The 25940-nt window shown below is 45.0% G+C and overlaps 1 protein-coding gene across 1 annotated transcript in view; it reads right to left on the bottom strand.

Moving 5' to 3' along the window:
• KNG1 (kininogen 1) overlaps window positions 1–21296 on the bottom strand; it is a 37173-nt gene extending 15877 nt beyond the window's left edge. The window contains exons 1-5 of the mRNA XM_063131900.1: window positions 20972–21296; window positions 18366–18476; window positions 13369–13453; window positions 5157–5329; window positions 4550–4657 (exon numbers count right to left, since the gene is read on the bottom strand). Coding sequence (XP_062987970.1) covers window positions 4550–4657; window positions 5157–5329; window positions 13369–13453; window positions 18366–18476; window positions 20972–21154 — 660 coding nt within the window. The 5' untranslated portion in view covers window positions 21155–21296. The remainder of the gene's footprint in view (window positions 1–4549; window positions 4658–5156; window positions 5330–13368; window positions 13454–18365; window positions 18477–20971) is intronic.
• Between the last annotated feature and the right edge of the window lie 4644 nt (window positions 21297–25940).

Below are 25940 nucleotides of genomic sequence, written 5' to 3'. Positions count from 1 at the left end.
AAGGTCATTGGGGTATCCAGAGTGGGGGATTTGTAGCCCAAAACATCTGGAGGGCATGAGGCAGGGGAAGGCTGTTCTAAATGAGTAGTGCTATATATAAACAGGAGTATTTCTGGGCTTAGACCGAGTCCAGTTCAATGGGTTACACAGCTTGAACTTATGCAGCGAGAAGCAGTCGAATGAGAACGTTGTTGCTCTCAGGAAGCTATGCATAGGATTGAGGTCATCCTGATCCTAACGAATGGGATATTATGCTATGTACTGCTGTTCTTTGGTTTATGTATATGTGTGTATGAATTAATTCATTAATTAATATAAGCCAAGAGTGTTGAATTTCAGGCCTAGGTGACAAACCTGGTCATGATCCTTCCCCACATCACCAAGGGGCTGTCTATATGTCCCATTTTCCCCATGGTGCCTGCGTAGTGGTGCTGCATTGGTTATATGACACAGCTGCCAATGCGCAGCCACCACGGGGCTTTTCCCCGAAGCTGTGCATTTAAAAGTCGGGGACTTGCCCCCGACTCTTTGTTTTACTGCAAGGTCACCACTATATTTCTTCGTCTGTCGGTGGTGATCTCGCTTTGACTTCAGGCTAGGGGCATTCCTGGGAAGGATCGTGACCAACTGATAGGTTGCTGGAAGCGTGAGAAAGCCAGGCAGAAGGCGGGCTCGCTGCCAGAAAGCCTGCACTCCCTCCTGTTCCCACCCCGCAGCTGCAATGCTGCAAGGTTTTAAGGGAAGGTGGGGCTGAAGTAGCGCCATGAAGACACCCCACCCTGATAGTTCCCATTTCCTTCCTGGCCAGCAATTGCTCGACTGTTTCCAATCTTTGCGTCCCGTCCCCCCCGTCCCCCGGCTCAGTTTAAAACCACATCACGACAGTCCTTTTCCAGCTTCATTGGCTGCCAGTCCAGGTCAGGGCCCGATTCAAAGTGCTGGTATTAACATTTAAAGCCCTAAACGACTTGGGGCCAGGCTATCTGAAGGAACGCCTCCTCCCATATGTACCTGCCCAGACCCTAAGGTCATCCTCAGGGGTCCTTCTTCACGAGCCCCTGCCAAAGGAAGTGAGGCAGGTGGCTACCAGGAGGAGGGCCTTCTCTGCTGTGGCACCCCGGCTGTGGAATGAGCTCCCTAGGGAGGTTCGCTTGGCACCTACATTGTATGCTTTTAAACGCCAGGTGAAGCCCTTTTTATTCTCCCAGCATTTTAACAGTCTATAAATAAATTTCAACTTGGTGTTTTAAATTTGTAATTTTGCATTGCTACTGTTTTTATCTGGTTGAGCTTTTATATTGTATTTTATATTATGGTTTTATACTGTTGTTTTATACTTTGAATGGTTTTAATTTTTGTAAACCACCCAGAGAGCTCCGGCTATTGGGCGGTATAGAAATGTAATAAATAAATAAATAAATAAATAAACAAACAAACATTGCACTGCTTCTCCTAAGGCAGTGGTTCCCAAACTTTTTCAGATAAACCCTGAGGAGGGCCTTAGATGATGAGTGTAGTATATTTGGGTAGGGTCATGCTGGGAGAGGCACTCCATCAGCCCGAGTTGTCCAGAGCTGTGCTGCCAACAAGACCCTCCTCAATCTACACATGTATTAATACCTTTTAAGAAGAGTCCTTTTAATGGTGAATTGAAATGTATTTAAAGCACCAAAACGCTAATAAAGAGACATACCCTGCTTGGTGTGCCCCGCCACACCGGCTGCAAACAGAAGCATTCTCTCTCTTTTCCCTCCCTCCCTCAGCAAGCCTGGGGCGAGGTGATTCCCATTTAAAGGGGCCATGCTCCTCTGGATCCTGCTGGTCTGGGTGCCCGGGCTGAGCAGCGGCGGTGGCCAGGCGGAGGAGCTGAGAATGAAAAAGCGACCATGCTGTGCATGGCCCCTTTAAATGGGAAGCACCCACCCCAGGCTTGCCGAAGGAGGGAGGGAAAAGAGAGCGAACGCCTCTGTTTTGCAGCCGGCATGGCAGGGCACACCAAGCAGGCTATGTCTCTTCATTAGCGTTTTGGTGCTTTTGAAACATTTCAATTCACCGTTAAAAGGACTCTTCTTAAACCGTATTAATACATGTGTGGATTCTTCCCCTATATGGCTTGGGACCAAACTAATTTCTCCCATAAAAATGTCCCTGGGTTTTAAGACCTTCTGGAGAGGCGCTTCTCAGAAAAGACCACCTCGAGCGCCCCCCCCCCGCTGCCCCTTTGCCTCTTAGCGCCCCCTGTCACCCCCTTGCCTCTTAACGCCCCCCTATGCAATCCCACCCACCCCAAGGGGGCGGTACTGCCCACTTTGGGAACCACTGTCCTAAGGCTTAGTTACTGACAGTAGTTACTGATTGGAAGTTGAGTAGTGAATGTTGGGGGAGAGATAGTAATAGCGAGCTCAGAGCGAATTGATTGGATTTTGTTGTTGAAGAAAGTAGCAAAATCCTGAGCAGACAAGGAGGGAGGAAAGGAGGGTGGGCTGGGTTTCAGAAGGGTGTCAAATGACATAAAACCTGCTGAGGGCGCTCAGCTTGAGACTGAATAAGGAGAGAAAAACACTGTTGTCTAGCCAACGAGATAGCAGCAGAAAAGGATGAGAGAACAAATTTATAATGAACAAAATCTGCCCAATCCCTGGATTTACGCCAAAGGTGTTCTGCTGCCCGGGAACAGGAGTGGAGATAGCGAATAGAGGAAGTAAGCCATGGTTGTGGTTGTGACGGACGAACCATCCGTGTCACAGATGGGGCAAACTCATCAAGGGAAGCAGATAAAGAAGAATTGAAAGAGGACACGGCTAAATCCACAGAAGAGACAGAAATAACAGAAGAAAGAGAAGAAGACAAGGATTGAGAAAGAGCATTGTAATTTATAGACTGCAGATCTCTGCAAGATCGAAGAACAGAAGGTAAGAGAGGAGGATCATGAGTGAGAGCAAAAGAAACTAAATGATGATCTGACAATGGAAACTCAACAGCAGAAAATTCAGAAACAGAACAATTCTTAGAAAAGACAAGATCCAGATTCTATGATATAGATGACCTCAGACAAGAAGACTTCAGAGGCTAGAGAGTTACAATGGTTGAAAACCAGTTCATGGCTCTTTCACAGCGAAGCACTGTGGCATTGGAAGAACGGCCCTCTCATGGTCCCATCCTTGCCCTTTCCTGTTGGACTGAACTGCTTGCCTACGACTCACAAGGTGGGAGATTTCAGAAGGAAAGCTAGTATTCTAAATTATAATTAATCAATGTTAATATAATGCAAAATGTACAGAATGGAACCAGGAACAAAAGGAGAATGGAAGCAAAATGATGGGGGAAATAAGGACTAAGACACGGTGAACTGTTTGCTGAGAAACAAAGTAAGGGATGCAGATAAAAATGGTGGTGGGGGATAATACCACACACACACAAAAGTGTAAGACAACAAGAAATCAAATCAAGTTATTTAATTTCTTCTTCCTAACCAGAGAGGCGGAGGATTCAATACTTAATTTTACACGAAGACGCACACTACCACCAACAAAGAATGACTGAGAAATTAAAAGGTATCTCGAAGAGAAGGATTTTGCAAGAAAGAGAATTAACGCGGAAGGAAATAAACAAAACTTGAAGTCAAGCAACCTCACCCCAACACACAAGAACCTATCTCTTCACTATTAGCCTGTCACTACTCCCAACTGCTAAGCTGTATAACTGAGACAAAATAGAAGATAATGAAAATTTTATTGAAAAATTCAATAGAACTCAATCCCTCCCCTAAAGCACAGTGATTGGATTCCTGAGTAAATCATTCTGTAGGATTAGAAGGTGGACTTTTCAGTCACTCAACTGCACTCCCTCCCCCTTCTCCTTCTCAGTGTTTTAGAGAAAGGAAATTAAAAGACACGTGTTTAGGAGACATAAAGAGTTTCTCTACACACAGGAAAAATCCTGGGTCTTACTGGAGCTTTCAACCTCGTAGTATCCCCATCATCATGATGCGCTCCTTCACTTGCGACTGCATAATTTGTTCCCTTCTCAAAAAGGCCCCTTTGTGTTTTAATGAGACAGGACCACCCAGAGGCAAAGAGATCCCATGATACGTGGATAGTACCACATTATCTGTGGGCTTTTAAAATGTGTGATTCCCCAAGGATAGCACGGGAGACATCATGGCTGTTGACAACATCATGTAATGGATCCACCAACTTCTGTGAGTGGCCAATCATGAGCATGCTGTAAATTGCTCTTTTAGGAATGCTCAAAGTTTCCACATCTGTGAAACACTAGATGGCAATGAAGCCTCATTCAGCTTCAGTTCTGGTTCATGTTGGAGGGAAGCCAACTTCACCTCGGGAAACTCCAAAATTCAATCGAAGTGGACCAATTCTGCTTGGGCTTCAGATGAATCCGATACACATCCCTAGTATACACTTTATATTTCTCCCATGTCTCTCTGCCTTATTTCAGATCTACTCCCCCCCCCTCTATATATATTGCACAGAATTCTGGAACCTTCGTATTTTGGGGGATAGCAGGATATACAAACAGGATCACTTACATCTCCAGGAATGATATGGCACTCTGGAGTCAACTTATGAGTTTTGTTCTTGGTACAATTTGTTTTTTTTATCTGATAGTCAATTTTGTAATTCCATCCATTGACCACCTGGAAAAAAAATATTTAGAAGAGTTTGCAAGTGACTCACTAAAGTAACTGGTTTGGAGCTGGGGTTGGTGATGAAGTTGGGGAACAGTTTTTAGGACGTTTTAACAATGTATATTATATTTTAATTCAGTTTTATGTATTTTATATTTCCTGTTGTTCCTCGCCTTGATCAAAATGGAGAGGCGGGTAAGAAAAAAATTATTATTATTATTATTATTATTATTATTATCATTGTTGTTATTATTGTTATTATTATTAAATAAAACTGCACTGCCATCATCAGAAATAATATTTGTATTTTGCCTGACTTTCCATCCAGTCATCTAATAATTTAACAATTTAAAGTTATAGTTTTGAAAGTATAAAATGTGGATGGAATTTCCCCCCTTTCTCTCCCTGGCTTTCTGGACATCCACTTTTTGCAGACCTGACCATAAATGTATCCAGAGAGCCTCCTTCTGCAAAATGAAGATGGGTAATTCTTACACCACATACGAACCTGAGTCTGTGCTTTTATTATATCTCCAACATCAAAAAGCCATTTAATGTTACTTCTGTTGTTAAATTGCTCCATGCCGTATCTCACAATAGGCTGCAGTTCTGACTTCTTGGTATTTACGCATTCCCAGCAGCCAAGACAAGGAGAATGGGAGAGGGTCACCTTCCCTGGAGCTGAAAAACAAGCAGATAAAACACCACACGCCAATGTTGGCAAGTAAACACACCTTCAGCTTCACTGCACAATGCATGAACAGGTAATAGGTCTTTCAGGTAACTAACAGATAACCAAAAACAGAAATGCGGGGGGGGGGGGGAAGGGAGGGGCAAATTGCAGTTTCTGGAGGCAAATAGCAGGTAGTGGAGGAGCAGTTCACACCAGAGAAATAACGGTAGGATTTTTTCCCCCAGTCCAACACTACCCTCAACAGTTTTGAATAGAGATTTAAACAAAAACAACAACAACCCGATCAGAGTTCTCTAACATCTAATATACCTTCATCTTTGCAGTCCTCTTGGAAAAAATGAATATGCAAGAACTGTGAATGCGAAGATCACTGGAGGAATAAAGTAAAAGGCACAGCAGCTGTAGAACTCCATCACACCTACTTCTTTTTCCTGATATGCACCTGCGATTTCCACCTCTGTTTCATTAGCGAATCAAGCGCTGGTCACTTTCACGTGAGTTGCGCTGTTTCGCCTTGTTTACCTTTTCACCTGTGCTGGCTTGTGCTTCCTGGTATCGCCACTGTACCAGAGAAATCTCTTTTCGCTTATTCGGTCTCCCGCTGCTGTGCCCACTCACCCCTTATCCTTCCCCCTCCAGTTCATTGGTTCTTATGGTTAATGGACATTTGGAAGGACGTGGGTGCTTCACCCCTCCCTCTGGTTTTGTTGTCTAAAGTTTAGCAACTTAGCGTTTCATCGGCTGGGCACCTTGTACAATGGGCAAAAAAAAGGGAAAAAAAGAGGGAAGTTTTAATGGGTGGATGATAGAGCAATGACAATGGGTTGGAGCAGTGAAAGACCATTCGATTGACTTGGGGGGGATCTGCACGTCACTCCCAGAGCGCTTCTATGCGACTCCAGTGCACCCCGAAAACGATAGTCTGACTTCCCTGTAAAAGAAACGACGAAGAGCCGTCCATGCCGGCGGCGGCGGCGAGGAGAGCTCTCCGCCGGCGAGGAGAGCTTGGCAAAAGAAGGCGGGGTAGAGAGCTTCTTTCGCTCTTCACCCCGCCTTCTTTTGCCGAGCTCTCCTCTCGACATGCGGATCCCCCCCTGGTGTGCTGGAGGAGAACCGCCCCCGCCCTCCTCTTTCGTCAGCAAGACTATGCTTCAATAAACACCCACACACACAAAAGGGGGATGTTCTGACATAGTGTGAGGACAGTAATATACGGGGATGGAAGAGTGGTTTTATTCCGCATAGAGAAAAAATATTGCACTTTCCCCACACTAGAAAAACATGGAAAATAGAGGGGAAGAGAAGATACGATCACTTATATTTGCTGTGGAGAAAATCGGAAGTCCATCTTAATTTTGTATGCTGTTTATGTGTTGTGTGCTTTTTATCTTTCTATATGGGTTTTTTTTTCTTTTGTAATGTGTGTTTGTAAGTTGGTTGTGTTTTGAAATAATAAAAAAATTATACCAGCAAAAAAGAAAATGGAGGGGAAGAGGTGAGATGACTTCAGGACAGGGACGATGTCGTTTGAGGGTCACAGGGCAAAATGGTAAACAGGGCAGAACGAAAATGCAATAAAACGCTGGTGTGATGGAGCTCCTAAGCACTGTAAACCAAGGCTGGGCAGGCTTCAGGCTTGTGGGATCTACTTCTTTTTTTACTTGAACTCTGAGGTCCACTAATTGGAGGCAGGAGCAAAACAGTGGCTCAGGTATGCAGACATACACTAAGAATTAAGGAAGGGGGTGCCCCTGAGCACATGCTCACCCCAGGAACATAACCAAGCTCACAATTCCGTTCACAAAAAAATCCACTTCTGGGTCCTGTCCCCCTGCATTCTTTTTCAGCAAGCTAATTTAAGGGGCAAACACTGTTTAGTTGTTGCTGTTGTTGGCAATTGTGAGTCAAAACCCCTTGCAGATACCAATTTTCAATTTGAAGCCCTTTGCCATCCTTCCAGTGCCTGGCAATCAACCCACTTGCCACCAGATTGCCCTTCTAGAAAAATTGACAGATAAAATGAGGAAAGTGCGGCCCTGGTTAGGCCTCATCTAGAGTATTTTGTCCAGCTCTGGGCTCCACAATTCAAGAAGGACGCAGACAAGCTGGAGCGTGTTCAGAGGACGGCAATGAGGAGGATCAGGGGTCTGGAAACAAAGCCCGATGAAGAGAGACTGAAAGAACTGGGCATGTTTAGCCTGGAGAAGAGAAGATTGAGGGGAGACATGATAGCACTCTTCAAATACTTTAAAAGTTGTCACACAGAGGAGGGCCAGGATCTCTTCTCGATCCTCCCAGAGTGCAGGACACGGAATAACGGGCTCAAGTTAAAGGAAGCCAGATTCCAGCTGGACAACAGGACAAACTTCCTGACTGTTAGAGCAGTGCGACAATGGAATCAGTTACCTAGGGAAGTTATGGGCTCTCCCACTCTAGAGGCCTTCAAGAGGCAGCTGAATAAGCATCTGTCGGGGATGCTTTAGCGTGAATTCCTGCATTGAGCAGGGGGCTGGACTCGATGGCCTTGTAGGCCCCTTCCAACTCTACTATTCTATGATTCTATGATTCCACGACAATTATCCGAAAATACATTTGTGGGGATCTTGAAGAAATTTATTGACTTCGTGGATAAAGAGGAAGGGGGGGGACACCCCCGTTACTTTACACAGACATGTGGAATGGATAGGAAGATGGCAATACAAGTGGGTGGGAGTTCACCCAAAGCGGAAACTTGTAATTTGTATCTGAATTGAGATGGAATGTATAGATATATGGGTATATATAAACGATGTAACATTTGATCTCTGTAACCAAAACTACTAAAAATAAAATATTTAAAAACAAACAAAAATACTCTTGCAGATGTATTGCAAATCACCCAGAAAACTGATCAGTAGTTCACGTTCTACCTTCTTCCCAATCCTGCTATAAACAAATGCGGTTGCTAGGCTTGATCTTGGCAGTTTTACTCAATTACTAATCTCCCACTCCACTGCCATGTGAATTTATTCAGATAATAACAAATTAGCCTGCATATAGTAAATCCCATTCGATCGATTTGGATGAGTAGGGGAAGGTTTTTCATAGTTCTATCTTTCTTCAAATACAATGAAGAACTGTTCCCAGGCTTTGGAATTACAACTATGTTTGCCAGTGGTGCACAGCTAACATACCCAGTGCATACAGCTTCCAAATCGCGTGAAGTACTGTTTCCCCTCTATTTGGCACTAGTTAGGCCTCATCTTGAGTATTGTGCCCGGTTCTGGGCATCACACTTCAAGAAGGATGCTGACAAGCTGCAGGGGGTTCAGAGGAGGGCAATGAGGATGATCCGAGGTCTGGAAACATAGCCCTATAAGGAGAGACTGAAAGAACTGGGCACGTTTAGTCTTGAGAAGGCTGAGGGGAGACATGAGAGCACTCTTCAAATACTTGAAAGGTTGTCACACGGAGGAGGGCCAGGATCTCTTCTCGATCCTCCCAGAGTGCAGGACACGGAATAATGGGCTCAAGTTACAGGAAGCCAGATTCTGGCTGGACATCAAGAAACACTTCCTGACTGTTAGAGCAGTACAACAATGGAACCAATTACCTAGGGGGGTTGTGGCCTCTCCCTTCCTAGAGGCCTTCAAGATGCAGCTGGACAGCCATCTGTCTGGAATGCTATAAGGTGGATTCCTGCATTGAGCAGAGGTAGGGTGACCATATGAAAAGGAGGACAGGGCTCCTGTAGCTTTAACAGTTGTAGAGAAAAGGGATTTTCAGCAGGTGTCATTTGTATGCAGACAGCATCTGGTGAAATTCCCTTTTCATAGCAATAGTTAAAGGTGCAGGTGCCCTCCTCTCTTTTGTATCTGGTCAAGAGGGCAGGACTCCTGCAGCTTTAACTCTTGTGATGAAGACAAAATTTCACCAGCTGCTACATGCATTCAAATGACACTTGCTGAAATGCCCTTTTCTATACAACTTTAAAGATACAGGAGCCCTGTCCTCCTTTTCATATGGTCACCCTAAGCAGAGGGGGTTGGACTCAATGGCCTTATAGGCCCCTTCCAACTCTATTCTATGATTCTATGATATAATTTAGATTTCAGCTTTCAGAAACAAGTCAGAAAATTCCCATGCGGAGTACACATACCTGCCATTTAATGTCACTGACAACTAGGTGTCACCATTGCCTTATAAATATGTCTGATTGTCTGAAGTAAGTTAGACTTGCTGGTAGATAAAGAAAAACAAACTAAGATGCTTTCAAGCAGTGCTGATTCTTAGTGTTCACACAGTATGACCCCTCTGCCAGGAGTGCATGCTCTTCTCTTCACTTTAAGAACATAAGAAGAGCCCTACTGGATCAGACCGAAGATCTATCTAGTCCAGCACTTTGTTCACACAGTGGTCAACCAGCTGTCAACTAGGGAACCACCAGCAGGACATGGTGCAACACCCCCCTGCCTCTGATACCGGAGTAGCACATAGCTATCAGGGCTAGTAGCCATTGATAGCCTTCTCCTCCAGGAATTAATCCAACCCTCTTTGAAAGCCATCCAAATTGGTGGCATTACTACCTCTTGCGGTAGTGAATCCCATAGTTTAAATATTTGCAGTGTGAAGACGTCTTCCGTTTTATCTGTCCTGAATTTCCCACCACCAATCAGCTTCATAGGATGTTCCTGGGTTCTAGTATTTTGAGAGAAGAAGACAGATGTCTCCCTATCCACATTCTGGACACCATGCATAAGCCTCAATCAGGATTTGTTAACCACTTCCTCTAGTTGTTCATTCTCACCCTGCAAATTTTGAAGTGCAGGTGCTCATCATGGTAGTCCCATAGCCTGGCCGCCAAGGAGAGTCTACAGCGTTGACAGCTGTGTGGATGTGTGTGTGCGTGTGCGTGTGTGTGCGTGCCACCCAAAGATCAGCAGTATGCAGCATAATAACCAATTAATTAGGACCACCCGACTGTCATAGAATAGAGATCTGGCAAAAGACAGTGTAGTTGTTAGCATGTTGGACTTTGGCTATAGAGGCCTGAGATTGCGCGAGAAAGGGCCCCCAAACAGCATAAGACTCCCAGCTCAAGATTTTCCAGGAGTTTCTTTTATCTCAAAGTCAAGAAACGAGTAGGAACCGTTCTTTTGTAAAACTAATGGGTCTTCATTATCTGCTCAAGACCAAACTGACCCACAAAGCACAATACTTTGCATTATAACAGGGATAGCTCGCAACAATATATTGCTGCTGGGAAAATAAATATCCCCACCGGCTACTGTGAAGATAGCAGCTAAACTCAGAAAGAAGAGAGAGGTCTGAGGACAGGGCCGGTGCTACCATAGAGGACACTCAGGCGGCCGCCTAGAGCGCCAAGCTAAGAGGGGCGCCGGGCGCCACACAGTACTCACGCGTGTTGTTGGCTGTGATCCGGCCCAGCCCGGCCCGAGGATTCAGCTGGGCCTGGGCGGGCAAGATGGCGCCACGTGTGCGCCCGGCCAAAGCGAAGCCAGGGATGCTGGGGTGGGGGGGGGGGGCGGCTCCACGTTCGGACTTCCGCCTGGAAGCCGTCCTTCCAGAGCCGCTCTAGCTGCCCGGAAGCCACTGTCCCAGAGCTGGGAGGCCGCCGCCAGAAGAAAAAGCACATGGCAAGCTCGACCCTAGCCCAAGCCAGTCTCTGCCTTACTCCCAAGGAAAGGGCACTGGGTCGCCTCTCCTCTCTCCTCAAGCAGGCCGTGATGTCCAGGCAGGCAGGCAGGCAAGCGGGACTCCCTCTCCCTTCCCCCAGGAAAGCTAGGGACTTGTGGACTCCTCGCAAGGCAAACTCTCCCGCTTCCCAATCCTGCACACGTGGATCAACGGGACTTGCATCTGAGAAAGCGTTGCACTGGGAGGCACCAGTGCGGCCCGATCCGCCTATGCCTCCTTACTCGGAAGCCTTATTCCCCCGAGTAAACGTGCGGAGGGGATTGGGATGCCAGGTTGCATAGCGGTTTGTGTTCATAGAGAAGTAAGTCCCGGTGAATTCTAGACGGCTCGGTCCCAAATCGAAGTGAGCCAGTCCCAGCACTCCACTCGGCGCACACGTTCAGACTTCCGCGCAATTTGGGGTGGGTGTGTGCAAGCAGCTCACCTTGCCTAGGGCGCAAAATAGTCTGGCACCGGCTCTGCCTGAGGATGCGGGGAAGATGACTTCATTATCTCAGTTAATCAAAAGATTCCAATGCTTTGACCTTGCAAATTCTGATTCCACTGTACCAGTGGTCTTCAACTGGTCCAGACCCGAGACCCACCTCAAACTCCCAACCTGCAACATGGGACCCACTTTCACAATTTTATCCATCCACAACATGGCAGTAACAATTTTGCCATAAACAAGACTACTAGTTGTTGTTGTTGTTGTTGTTGTTATTTATTACATTTATATACCACCCCATAGCCGAAACTCTCTGGGTGGTTTACAAAAGTTAAAACCTGAACATTAAAAAGAAATATACAAAATTTAAAACCATAAAAAGCATAAATAATACAAACAAAAACAGACAATAGCCATTTAAAAACAACTATTCTGGGGTCAGTTAAAAAACTCAGCATATGCTGTTAAATTTTAAATGCCTGGGAGAAGAGAAAAGTCTTGACCTGGCATTGAAAAGATAACAATGTTGGCGCCAGGAGAGCCTCGTCAGGGAGATCATTCCATAATTGAGGGGCCATCACTGAAAAGGCCCTCTCCCTGGTTGTCATTCTCCAAAGTTCCCTCGAGGCACTCGGAGGAGGACCTTAGATGTTGAGCATAGTGTACGGGTAGGTTCATGTCGGGAGAGGCGTTCCGTCAGGTATTGTGGTCCCAAGCGACCCACCAGTTGAAGACCACTGCACTATACCACTACTGGCCCTGCCAGCCTCACCTACAGTTCCTTGTCTCTACTTATGCTCTATTCTGTGGCCTATTTTCCTAGTTAAGTCACAAATCAGTGCTTCCTGGGAAATACTTTCTTTTTGCCTTGTGCAAATACCAGTGCAAAAATGTCTGCAATTATTCTCCCACCCCCACCTCCTGTATCTTCAACATCAGGAGTGGGCAATTTTTGACCCTTTGGATATTTTGGCCTGCAACTTCCATCATCCCTCGTGACTAGGTATGATGTCTAAGGAAGATGGGAGTTGTAGGCCAAAACACTGGGAGGTCCAAAAGTTGCCCACCTCTGTTCTACGTGTAGTCCTCCAAATCATGGGGGAAGTAGCTAGAACTCCTATAATGTACCTGTGCTACTAATTCTTTTCTTTATGTTATTTTTAAGGGAAGAAATGTTGTTTGCAAATTACAACCATATTGTCTAATGGTAAGCCACCCAAAAGAGAGAAAGGGACCTTCGGATGTCTGGCCCTAAACACTGAGCTCATATGAATGACTCACTTCACAACTGCAGTCTTGCGCTGGGTGTACTGAATCACGAAATCAATCTTTGTAATTTTATTATATTTTATTTGCACCCCACCTTTCTACCAAGAAAAATGGCACTCAAGGCTGCTTACAATCATAAATAAAACCTGATTAAAACACAATTTTAAACACAACAATAACAGAATAAAAACAACATCCAACCCAACGGACCTGCTTACATGCCAAAGGCCTGCTTGAATAAAAAGGTCTTTGTCTGCTGGCAGAAGGACAGAAGAGAGGGAGCAAACCTAGCCTCCCTTGGCAGGGAGTTCCACAGCCTGGGAGCAGCTACCAAGAAGGCCCTTTAATCAAATCAATAAGGGATACTTCAATGCCAGATTTTTCTGGGGAATGTTTCCTTACATTTGCCTTCCCCAACCTGGAGCCCTCCAGATGTGTAGACACTACAACACCTATCATCCCCCAGCCAGTATGGTTAATGTGGGTGCATGGTGGGAGTTATAGTCCAACGCATTTGGAGGGTACCAGATTGGGAAAGGCTGCTTTACGTGCATCAATGTGGACCACACTTTGGGCCATTTCTAGCCATTCCAATTCAATCCATCTTCTGACACCAACTTAAAATTTACATACCTGGTTTAATTATGCATGACTGTTTAACACTGGAAAGGCTTAGAAAGACATCAGTGTGAACTTCAGCTGTGCACTCGCCTGAGTCCTACAAGAAGAAATAAAAAAGCGCTATTTTGGATTGTGGGTGGCTTGTCAACCGCACGAACAACCTACTCTCTGTTCTGTCAACAAATAAAAATGTTCATTTCTAAAACGTTTGATGCTGAAGTTATTATCTGCGAGTGCTACTGTTTTACTACTGGTCCGGTTGCCATTGCCAGGATCTGCCTTCTGCAGATGGGGCTGGAGAGGCTGTTATGGGGAGAAGGGGGTGGGAACGCCTCTCCTGACATGAACCTACCCGTACACTGCGCTCAACATCTAAGGTCCTCCTGAGTGCCTGCTCCGAGGGAAGCTCGGAGGATGGCAACAACGGAGAGGGCCTTCTCGGTGGTGGCCCCGATTGTGGAATGATCTCCCCGATGAGGCTCGCCTGGCGCCAACATTGTTTTCTTTTCGGCGCCAGGTCAAGACCTTTCTCTTCTCCCAGGCATTTAACAGCATTTAACAACATATGCTAAGGTGGTTTTTTTTTTTTAATGGACCCCAGAACTGTTGTTGTTTAAAATTGATACAGTGATCAGCTTGAGGGGTTTAAAGTCCTAAAAACTAGGGCTTTGCTAGACCTGCCAGGATAAGCTGGCAGGGAGGCGGGGCCAAGGCACGCTAACGTTAGCGCACGCCGCCTCAGCTTCCAGACGCCGGACGCGCAGGGACGACGCAAGCCCTGCAGCGTCTGCCATTTTTTTTTTTTTTTAGTTTAAAGGGGCCACATGCGGCCCGAAGACTCCGGAGAAGGTAAAGGTTTTTTTTATGTAAGATCCCCCCCATCCGCCCTCCATCGCTGTCTCCTGTTCGTCGCCCCCCGCCATCCCCTCGCCGTCTCCTTCGTCGCCCTCTGCCATCCCCTCGCCGTCTCCTTCGTCGCCCTCTGACATCTCCCCCCCCCGGATCACCCAGCCCCTGGCACGATGGGCACAGCGCTCGTATGAGCGCTGTGCCAGGTCCGTGGCTTTTCACGGCTACTCGCGAGTAAGCGAGTAGCCGCAAAAAGCCACGGACATTCCTAGACGTTTCACAGCCCCAGCCTGAGGCCAGGGCTGTGAAAAAGGCACTCCATAAGCGACTTCACTTATGGCGCGTTAGAGGAGGCCTCAGTGCGGCCTGGCGCCGGATTCCCCTGTGCGTCATCTGGACGCACAGCAGGGAAACTGGCCCACAAAGCGCGCTAAGGCCTCGTCTAGCAAGGCCCCTAGTCTCTGGGCAGATTTACGATCATTCTGCCAAAGGCCTTGGACACTGCTTATCTCTAACCATTCAGCTTGCACCTGGGGGAATGATGTCAGGCTGTACATGCAGCCGAGCCGATAAAAGCTCTCAACCGTGTTGGTAATCTGGTTCCTTGCAGCAGTTTGGATCGTCTTAGGCTGAGAGGGAAATCTTTTCTTGTCTGCGGGGCTTTTAGCCCGGCAGAGGTGGAGTCCATGGAAAGTTAGTGTGGGCTGGATATCTTGGGAAAAGTGTGGCTGCTTGTTCAGCAGTGGGGAGGGGAGAGTGTATGTCTGTGGGGATGTTGTGTTGTCCTTCCTGCCTTAATTGTTTCTGTGCTGTGTCTTTTCCCCTTATGTGTGTCCCAGCCCTGGGATGTGTGACGTCTACCAGAGTTTTAAGCCAGATCTACACGTCGTTGCGAAGGTGCTTCCGTGCGCCTTTTTAAAAGACGTACCTAAAAGAAGTGCCTCTTTCTTTACTGTGTGTACTGTGAGCTAGGCAGCGCCGCCTGCGGAAGAATCTCTACCCCATTCAAAGACGCTGCTCTGGCCGCTTCCCCCTCACGTGTTCTTCCATTCGAATAATCCCCCCTCCCACCTGGCGGCTCTTCTGGCGCGTCCTGGCGGCGGCGGCTCCTCCTGCAAAACACTTTTCTCCCTCGGTGTGTTTGTATTTGCGTTTGCATGCGCGTGTGCGGGCACACACCGAAGAGAGTCCCGGGGAGATGACACTGCGGGGGAGAGCGAGAGGCAGGAGCTGAACTCGTCCGCCGCACGCACGCAAACGCAAATACAAACACACCGAGGGAGAAAAGTGTTTTGCAGGAGGAGCCGCCGCAGCCGAGACACGCCAGAAGAGCCGCCAGGTGGGAGGGGGGATTATTCGAATGGAAGAACACCCGAGGGGGAAGCGGCCTGAGCAGCATCTTTGAATGGGGTAGAGATTCTTCCGCAGGCGGCGCTGCCTAGCACACAGTACACACAGTAAAGAAAGAGGCGCTTCTTTTAGGTACGTCTTTAAAAAAGGCGCCTTCGCAATGACGTGTAGATCTGGCCTTAGTGTGATTAATAAAGTATTTTGCCCTTTTATGTGGTGTGACTGTTATTTCTGGGTGCCAGACTCAGTCTGGGAGGGGGAACCGGTGGCAGATACTGTTTATTGTTGTATATTGTTGTTTTTATATTTTTTGATGGTTTTAAATTCTGTATACTTTTTAATGTCCACTGTTTTTTAACTTTTGTAAACCACCCAGAGAGCTTCGGCTATGGAACGGTATATAAATTTAATTAATTAATAAATAAATATTTCCGCCTCCCAGTTTCATAAACCTAAATCTGGATCCAGCCCAGTTGACTTTTCACTGATGTTTTTAAAGTATTTTATTTCTATTTGATCGTCTTAGGATGTGTTTTTTAAAGTTCTTAAATCACTTCAGGTGACTTCATCAGGCAGTGTGTGTGTGTGCAGCTGCAAAATAAATATGTGAATTACATTTGATCCATGAGCTGATCACGCGAAGTAATTCTTTCTAAACTATCATTCTACAGTGTTTTCATCCTGAACTTATCCAGGTATGACTTCTTTACACAGATATCCTGAGATTCCCTGATTTGTTTACACAAAGGATTAATGTAATGTTGAAAGTAAGGAAGCAAAACATTGTTATCGTCATTGCTGGAAATGTGGTTTAAGAGGAATGGATTTTATCCATTGTTGGTGGCTTCATAAAAAGAACAAAAGATTAATGTTCACTGGAAAACTGCCTAAACGTAATTCATAAAATGACAAGGTATTTAAAGCACTGATAATCCTGGTTATTTATTTGAAAGAGTGTATGGACAAGTCTGATATGGAGCTAATAGCAAATATATCGATCTCTGTAAAAGATGGGATTAGCATGGGAATGAAAGTCTGTCAAATTGCCAGCAGCAAATAACTCTTTTTTAGCGCCTCAGTCCAGCAGTTGCTTTGCTAAGGCAGTAAGGGCTTTGTTCATGTGGGCTAGCTATCCTGTGAGCAGACAACCACACTGGATGGTGTTACATGTGTGGTCTATGCATGTGTTCGTTTATTTGTTTCATGTCTATCTCGTCTTTCTCCCAAGGAGCTCAAGGTGACAGTGTGGATGATCTGTGAATCAGATATGTAGATATTTATATATTGGTTTCCTTATTTCAAAATTTTGTAACTCACTTTTCATCCATTTCCCCCACAAAGTAATATACAAAATGATTTCAAATACAGCAAATAAAAATCATATAAATTTTAAACTCAAAAAAGCATAAAATAATAATATAATAGCACATAGAACAGCAGTTACTCCAAAAGTAAAAACCTCCTTTTCCCACTATGTGATAAAATAACAGTCATATGAATTACTTCGGAATCCTGGTTCATTAAAATGCATCAGCAAATAAAAAAGTCTTCACGAGGTGCCTAAAACACAGTAACAATCTGGAAGAAAAGGCTACCAATAGCTACTAGTCTTGATGGCTATGTGCTTCCTCCAGTATCAGAGGCAGTAAGCTTATATACACCAGTTGCTGGGGAACATGGGTGGGAGGGTGGTCTTGCACCGTGTCCTGCTTGTGGGTTCCTGGTCAACAGCTGATTGGGCACTGTGTGAACATAATGTTAGTCTAGCTGGACCCTTGATCTGATCCAGCAGGGCCCCTCTTAGGTTCTAACAAAGATGCTAAGTGACCATCTCAGGGTAGGACAATTCATAACAGGGGCATCACCACCAAAAGGCCGTGGTTATCACCTCTCTATGATAAATAAGGCACCAAGATTATGATAAGTGGGCTATCACCCAGAAGGCCACAGTCACTCACCACCCACCTCTCTTCTGAAGGCAGGGACACCAAGGGCTAGAATCTCTGAACCTATCCAAACAGGTTCATCTGGAAGACCTTCATATATTAGTGTGGATTACAGATATGTCCTGTAACTTTCCTGGGTGTGAAGCACCCGTATTTTCATCCTTGCCACCCTTGCTAAGGACCACAAAGTAGATGGTGCAAAATGAACACAGTTTTTCCATGTTCCTTTCTAATGACATCCAGTGTCTTCTTACACATGGCTATTCTGCCAGCCAAGGGTGTTGCTAACCACAATAGATTTGGGGCTAAGGCCCATAGGACACAAATATGCGTAAAATTTGCCTGCGATTTATAATTATATATGCAAATGTAGAAATAATTACTAAGTTTTATTTAAATTTCAAGGAGGCAAAAAAAGAGAATTAATTTCTCTCAAATAAAACAAATGGTTCAGCTAATTTGTACCCTTCCCCAGATCATCCCAAACCGGTGGAAAAAGCTTAACTGCTATGCAGTGAGAGATCTGGGGCGCAATTATGTGTGTTGCAGGATGCAGGGAGGGGGGAGCTTTCCTTCCCCAGCTGCGATCCTCCTTGAAAATTGCTCCTGCATGGAAATTAAACAGAATAAACCCTCCATTGGCACCAATGGACACTCAGTGGTCTGGGTAATAGATCCAGGCCTCTAGGAAATAGATTTGGGGCCAGTGACCCAGGCGTAGTGACACCCATGCTGCCCGTTCCCCCTGCCATAGCTGAAGGCTGGCACTCCTGCGGCTGTTTTCTGGGTAACCTCTGTTGTGCCACCTTTTGCAGAGCTCACACAGTGACATACATTTTTAAGAGGAGGCATATGAATACTTACTCCCTCTGAGGCGCCTATGAATCTGCAGTTTTGCCAGGGAACTTCTTCTTCAATAGTACAAGCGGTTTCCCTTATTTCATACTTCAGAAGGAAATTTTTGCCAGGGTCTGTCTGGAGAAAACATTTATGTAAGGGGTCTTCAATTCCATAATGGGAGACAGAACAACAAATACTTGAGAGGTAAACATTTTCGAAGCGCATTAAAAATTGCTTCAAAGGAGGCCTGTTCCCCTCAGTCACAAATGAGCAGGACCTGGGATCTTTTAGTGGCGGGAAAACTCTTTTCTAAACATCTGTAAGGAATGGCCCCAGATTTCCCAAAATCTTTTGGTTGACAGCATTTTGACAGATGATACCCAGCTCTACCTTTCTTTGTCATCAAACCCAGGTGAGGCAGTGACTGTTCTGAACCAGTGCCTGGGCATGGTAATGGACTGGATGAGGGCTAACAAACTGAGACTCAATCCAGACAAGACGGAGGTACTGTTAGCGGGTGGTTCATCTGTCCAGCGAGTTGATGTTTGCCCTGTCCTGGACGGGGTTGCACTCTCCCTAAAGGATCGGGTCCGTAGTTTGGGGGTGCTCTTGGATCCAGGACTGTCACTTGAGGCACAGGTGAACTCAGTGGCAAAGAGCATCTTTTATCAGCTTAGGCTGATATACCAACTACGTCCTTATGTGGACAGAGATAGCCTAGCTACAGTTATCCATGCTCTGATAACCTCTTGTTTGGATTACTGCAATGCGTTATACGTGGGGCTGCCTTTGAAAACGGTCCGGAAGCTTCAGGTGGTACAAAACAGGGCAACCCGTTTACTAACAGGGACTGGCTGGCGAGATCACATTACGCCAGTCCTTTTACAACTTCATTGGCTGCCAGTCCAGGTCCGGGGCCGATTCAAAGTGCTGGTATTGACATTCAAAGCCCTAAACGGTTTGGGGCCAGGTTATTTGACGGAACGCCTCCTCCCATATGTACCTGCCCGGACCTTAAGATCATCTACAAGGCCCCTTCTCTGTGAGCCCCTGCCAAAAGAAGTGAGGCAGGTGGCTACTAGGAGGAGGGCTTTCTCCGCTGTGGCACCCCGGTTGTGGAATGAGCTCCCCAGAGAGGTCCGCCTGGCGCCTACACTGTACACTTTTCGTTGCCAAATGAAGACCTTTTTATTCTCTCAGTATTTTAACACTTAATTTTAACTTAAATTTAAATTTTACTGTTCTAACTCTGTATTTTAATCTTATATCAATTTTGCTGCGTGGTTTTTATCCTGGTTGTGCTTTTTATACTGTATTTTATATTTGTGCTTTTAACCTGTTGGTTGTTTTATTATGGTTTTAATTTTTGTGAACCGCCCAGAGAGTTTCGGTTATTGGGCGGTATAAAAATGTAATAAATAAATAAATAAATAAATAAGATCTATCCTGGTCATCTGGGCAGCCATTTTGATAAGTTGTAGGCCTAAGAACTTACAGTGGGCTCTTGGATGTTTTAAATCCCTTCTGCACATTACACAGAATGAGACCCAAAACAAATATCTTGGAAGCAACCACTTTTGTTTATTCATGTACTTCTGTTTATTCATGTATGAAGTGGAGTGTGGAATTTTACTTTGACTTTGAAAGGGGGAGAGAAGGCCTCCCCACACTCAGTTGCTTCAAGCATTCTTCCCCTCAGCTGTGAGGCATTGTGGGAAATTGAAAAGGTGAAAGCCATTGTCACAGCCAGCCAACCCAGGAGTCCCATGGCAGATATCACACTGGGACTATGGTAACCTAACAGCGGTTGGAGGGTGTGTAGAAACAAAATGAAAAACATTGCTCCAAGAGCCAAACTTCATGTTTGCACAGCATGAAGCTAAGGCTTACTTTAAAAAAAACCCCACCTCTAATGTAGGTGTCCACGTTCCCAATTTGGTTTGGGATCACCGCACTCCAGAAGAGGAGGACTAAACTTCTCTCACATACCCTTCGCTTCTGGAAGTCCCCCTCATGGGTACAAAAGTGAGGGGAAAGCCCCTGTGTATGTGTGGAAGGAGGAATTTTGGAAGCAAATGGTAAGTGGGGAAGGTTTAACCCTCCTCTCCCAGAGTGAGGCAGCCCCAATTAAATCTTGGCCACACATGCTCTTACACTAGAGTAAAAAACAACAACAACCCTCAGCTAGACACTATTGATTGGTGTAACGTGTAGTTTGGCTCTAAGACCTAGTTTTTGCAAACAGTTGTAAGGCTATGTCTAGGCTGTATCTCAGCACATGGGGGAACTCATAGCTAAACGCTCCTCTGACCTTCTTACAAAAACGTTCCCAACACACACAAAAAAGATGCCATCAAGAAGAGGCTTTTGGCTAACTTTCTGTCTGACATACTGGTTTTATAAGTACAGTACACAGGTTTACTTCATCTACTATTTTTGAGAACTAAGCATCAGTCTTATACTAAACTAACTTCCCTGGAGTCCTTATGCCAGATTTGTACAGACGTACCAGAATGTAACTGGGGCCACGATTCTCTTGTTCTTCTCTGCTATGTGCTTATGTGTAAAGGGTTCAAAAAGCGGACGTACTTATAGATGATCTTTTTGTTGCTGTTGCAAAGTTTACTTACTGTTGTATTGGCTTCAAGGATTCTACTGAGAGCAAATACGCTGCCACGTCGTCTACCGCCATTATATCGCTTCAGGGCTATGTCCACAGCGTTGAAGACGTCATGGTCATTGCAGTCCAGTTGTAGAAGTTTGGCTTGGCAACAACAGCAAATGCTGAGGAGTAGCAGAATGAAGAGTTCCATATCTGGGTAAAGATGCTCCTTCTGAAACCTGGAGCATGAGGACTCCTTAAAAAGCCAGTGGGGAAGGGTTTTTTGGCAGTCTCCACCCTGTTCGTGTTCTAAAGTAATCAAGCAAAAACAGTGTGCAGGACTGCTTGATGGACTCTCGTCTCATCCTGTGTACAGTGCAAACAACTTTGTGGGTTTATCCAAACATCTGCTGGGTTTTTTTTTAAGCTACGTTGTCATGATACCATGTTTGTCCACTTGCTATTCATGTTACAGGACGAACCTCAGCATGTCAGGGTCACAACATACATTGTGAGTTCTGGGTCAAATTTTGTCAATGCTAGAACATTCTGCAGACTGGTTGTTGATACGTTGATTTCAAAATTCCTTTAGATAAATGCAGAGAAAGTTGAAGCTGCATCTTAAATTTGAGAGACAAAACAAAATCGTTGTATGTTAAGAGAGAGAAACTGTGAACATAAGAACATAAGAAATGCCATGCTGGATCAGACCAAGGTTCCATTTAGTCCAGCACTCTGTTCACACAGTGGCCATCCAGCCATCAGCCAGGGACCAACAAGCAGGTCATGGTGCAACAGCACCCGCCCACCCATGTTCCCCAGCAACTGGTGCACACAGGCTTACTGCCTTGAATACTGGAGATACCACACAACCATTAGGGCTAGTAGCCATTGATAGCCTTCTTCTCCAGGAATTTGTCCAACCCCATCCACATTGGTGGCCATCGCTACATCTTGTGGTAGTGATTTCCATAATTTAACTATGTGCTGTGTGAAGAAGTCCTTCCTTTTATTTGTCCTGGATCCCACCAATCAGCTTCATGGGATGTCCCCTGGTTCTAGTATTATGAGAGAGGGAGAAAAATGTCTCCCTATCCACATTCTCCATACCATGCATAATTTTGTACCTCTCTATCATGTCTCCCCTTAGCCTCTTTTTTTCCAAGCTAAACAATCCCAGTTGATGTAACCTTCCCTCATAGGGGAGATGCTCCAGCCCCTTAATCATTTTAGTATCCCCTTTCTGCACTTTTTCCAGCTCCATAATATCCTTTTTTAGGTGTGGTTAGTACAACTGTACACAGTATTTTAAGTGTGGTCAAACCATAGGTTTGTATAAAGGCAGTATGATACTGTCTGTTTTATTCTCAATTCCTTTTCTTATAATGCCTAACATGGAGTTTGCCTTCTTTACAGCAGCCGCACACTGGATGGACATTTTCATGGAGCTATCCACCACAACCCCAAGATCTCTTCCTTGTTTGGTCACCGCCAGCTCAGATCCCATTAGGTTATACTTGAAGTTGGGGTTTTTTTTGCCCCCAACTTGCATCACCTTACACTTGCTTACATTGAACCGCATCTGCCATTTGGATGCCCACTCTCCCAGCTTGGAGAGATCCCTTTGGAGCTCTTCACAATCATTTTTAATGTTTTAACAACTTTAAATAATCTGGTCTAGTCGGCAAATTTGATCACTTCACTGCTCACTCCTAATTCCAGATAATTTATGAATAAGTTGAAAAGAATTGGTCCCAATACCGATCCCTGTGGGACCCCACTATTTACTTCCCTCCATCGGGAGAATTGACCATTTATTCCGACTCTCTGTTTTCTGTTCTCTAACCAGGTACTGATGCATAAGAGGACCTCTCCTCTTATTCCACGACTACTAAGTTTGTTCAGGAGTTTTTGGTGGGTGACTTTATCACAAGCCTTTTGGAAGTCCAAGTAAGCAATGTCCCCTGGATCACCCCTGTCCACATGTTTGTTGACACTCTCAAAGAATTCTAGTAGATTATTGAGACAGGACTTGCCTTTGTGGAAGCCATGTTGATTCTTCTTCAGTAGGACCTGCCCTTCTATATGCTTACTAACTTTAATAATGCTTTCAACCAATTGTCAAGCTAACTGGCCGGTAATTTTCCTGGATCCCCCCCCCCCCCCGATCCCTTTTTGAAAATTAGTGTTACATTGACCATCTTCCAGTCCTCTGGTACAGAGGCTGAGCTTAGGGACATGTTGTACATTTTGCAGAGGAGGTCCGCAATTTCATTTTTGCGTTACTTGAGAACTCTAGGATGGATACCATCTGGGCCTAGTGATTTATTTGCTTTCAATTTGTCAGTAAGTTTGAGAGCTTCATCTTTTGTCACAACTATTTCCCTAAGTTCTTCAGACTCCCTTCCTGAAAACATCAGTTCAGACACAGACATCTGTCCTGTATTCTCTGCAGTGAACACCAATGCAAAGAATTCATTCAGCTTCTCTGCAATTTCCCTATCCTCCCTTAGTACTCCCTTAACTCCATTGTCATCCAACGGTCCAAGTGCTTCCCTAGCTGGTTTCCTGCTTCTGATATATTTAAAGAATATTTAAAGAATTCTTTATTGTTGGACTTGATGATATTATTAGCGATTTGCTCTTCAAAATGCTTTTTTGCATCTCTTATTGTTTGCTTGCATCTCCTTTGCGCTAGCTTGTGCTCCCTTTTATTTTCCTCACTAGGGCAAGACTTCCATTTCCTGAAGGAAGCCCTCTTTTCTACAATAGCTTCTTTAACACTGCTTGTTAACCACACTGGTGACCTCTTGGACTTGGTGCTAACTTTCCTAACCTGTGGAATACATTTTAGTTGAGCTTCTATGAGTAAGCTCCATGCATTCTGCAAGGATTTTACCCTTTCTTTTCACTATTTCCCTCATTTTATAGAAGTTTCCTCTTTTGAAATCCATTGTGAATGTGTTGGATTTCCTGGGCAATTTCCCACTTAAGTATATATTGAATCTGTTAGCACTGTAGTCATCAGGGTTTATTTGAGCTAGACGTAGTGGGCTAACCGGATGGATCAGCATGGTGGTTAGATACCGTCGTCAAATTAGAGGTCAAATAGACATCCAATTTAGAGTCAAAATCTTAAACAGCCAATGAGATGTATTCAAGAATGGTTCTAATTTTAAGATCATCATTCATCATCATCATCATCATCATCATCATCATCATCATCATCATCATCGCTTTTTGCAAACAGGCTTCAATCAGGAATCTTCTGGTCCACGCTTGGTTCAATCTCTAGCATCTCCAGGTAAGACTGGGGAAGACTCTTGTCTGAAACCCTGGAGAGCAACTATAGGTGTCCCGAGGGCCGAGTTCAATTCTGGAGGACCTCTTGGGTGCCCCAATCCAGTGGTTTGCTGCAGATGAAAGCATTGGCTTGCAGCCACCCACCGTCTTCATTTCCTAAGAATGACTGTAAGTCCCACGCATGGCTCAGAGGCATTCAGGGGAAAATAAAATAAATAGGAACACCTTAACTTTGCTTTGAAGTGATTTCGGCTGCCAGTGAGAATTATTATTATTATTATTATTATTATTATTATTATTATTATTATGTTTTAGGGCACTTTGGCGGGCACAAAGAAAGGTGTCAAAGGGCACACTGGTGCCCCCAGGGGCCATGTTGCCCACATCTGAACTACATGGATCAATGGTCTGCCTCAGCATGAGGCATTAATGGTCCACCAGCTGGTAGACTTTTTTATTCACTCAGTATTTTAACACTTAATTTTAACTCAAATTTAAATTATACTGTTTTAACTCTGTATTTTAACTTTATATCAATTGTGCTGCGTGGTTTTATCCTGGTTGTGCTTTTTATATTGTATTTTGTATTTGTATTTTTAACTTGTTGGTTGTTTTATGATGGTTTTAATTTTTGTGAACTGCCCAGAGAGCTTCGGCTATTGGGCGGTATAAAAATGTAATAAATAAATAAATAAATAAATAAATAAATTAAGGCAGCATTCTATGTACCTAACATTAGTCCTTGCGATTTGCAAGCAACTTGAAACCTCTCTGGATTCTGCCCTTGCCTAGTCAATGGAGCAATACTTTCTGCCTGCTGCAATTTAGGGTTTTGTTCAAGACGCCAGCTTCCAGCCACTGATCTCAGGAACCCTGAAGTGGGGAATATACTCTCCAAAGTTAGATCTGGATACTGTCACAGCCAATGTAGCCTACCCCTAACAGAGAGAAGGCGGAACAAGCAAAACCAAACAGAGGATTTGTGGTTCCAATAGAGAGACATACCATAAGAATATTCTTTGAGTGAATCCTCACCCCCACCAAATAAAAGTAATCACAGTGTCTTCTGCATATAGATTTTTTTATTTTTCTAGGTGAGAGCTCATGGGAAGTATTTATGTAATTACAGACACTTTCATTTAAAGGAAATGCATTTCACGATGTACAGTAGATGGATATAAAGACAAAATGCCTGGCCGTGGCACATATTTGGATTTCCCTAGGCAATAATTCTGGAGGAGCGATTAAATTAGGCCCCAAACTGAGGTATATGAGGGTAATATGGCCTTAGCTAGACCTAAGGTTTATCCCTGGATCGTCCAGGGGTCAAACTTGTTCATCTAGGTGACACACAGGGGGTCCAGTGCTCAGGCAGGGGCGAACCCTGGATGATCCCAGGATAAACCTTAGGTCTAGCTGTGGTCCAAGCCTCCTAAGGGGCTGGGAATACAGTGCCACCTCACACAATCACCTGGGTGCCATGTCTAACCCTACTGGCCCTGTTTTGGGAGGTGTTTCTGGTAGTCAATCAGAATCCGATTCGGACCTAGAGGAGGCGGCACCGGCCACCAGCCACCCTGTATCAGTGGGAGAGGAAGCTCTCATGGGCGATTCACCAGCTGGTAATCAGCCCTCTCCAGCACTTATCTCCTCAAGGCCAAATCCTACACATCCAGTGAGAAGTGACTTTCTTC

Source organism: Elgaria multicarinata, chromosome 8 (assembly GCF_023053635.1).
Source record: "Elgaria multicarinata webbii isolate HBS135686 ecotype San Diego chromosome 8, rElgMul1.1.pri, whole genome shotgun sequence".
In the NCBI taxonomy this organism is placed as follows: domain Eukaryota; kingdom Metazoa; phylum Chordata; class Lepidosauria; order Squamata; family Anguidae; genus Elgaria; species Elgaria multicarinata.
Note: the sequence above shows the minus strand (reverse complement) of the source record. Positions and strands in the feature narration are given on the sequence as shown.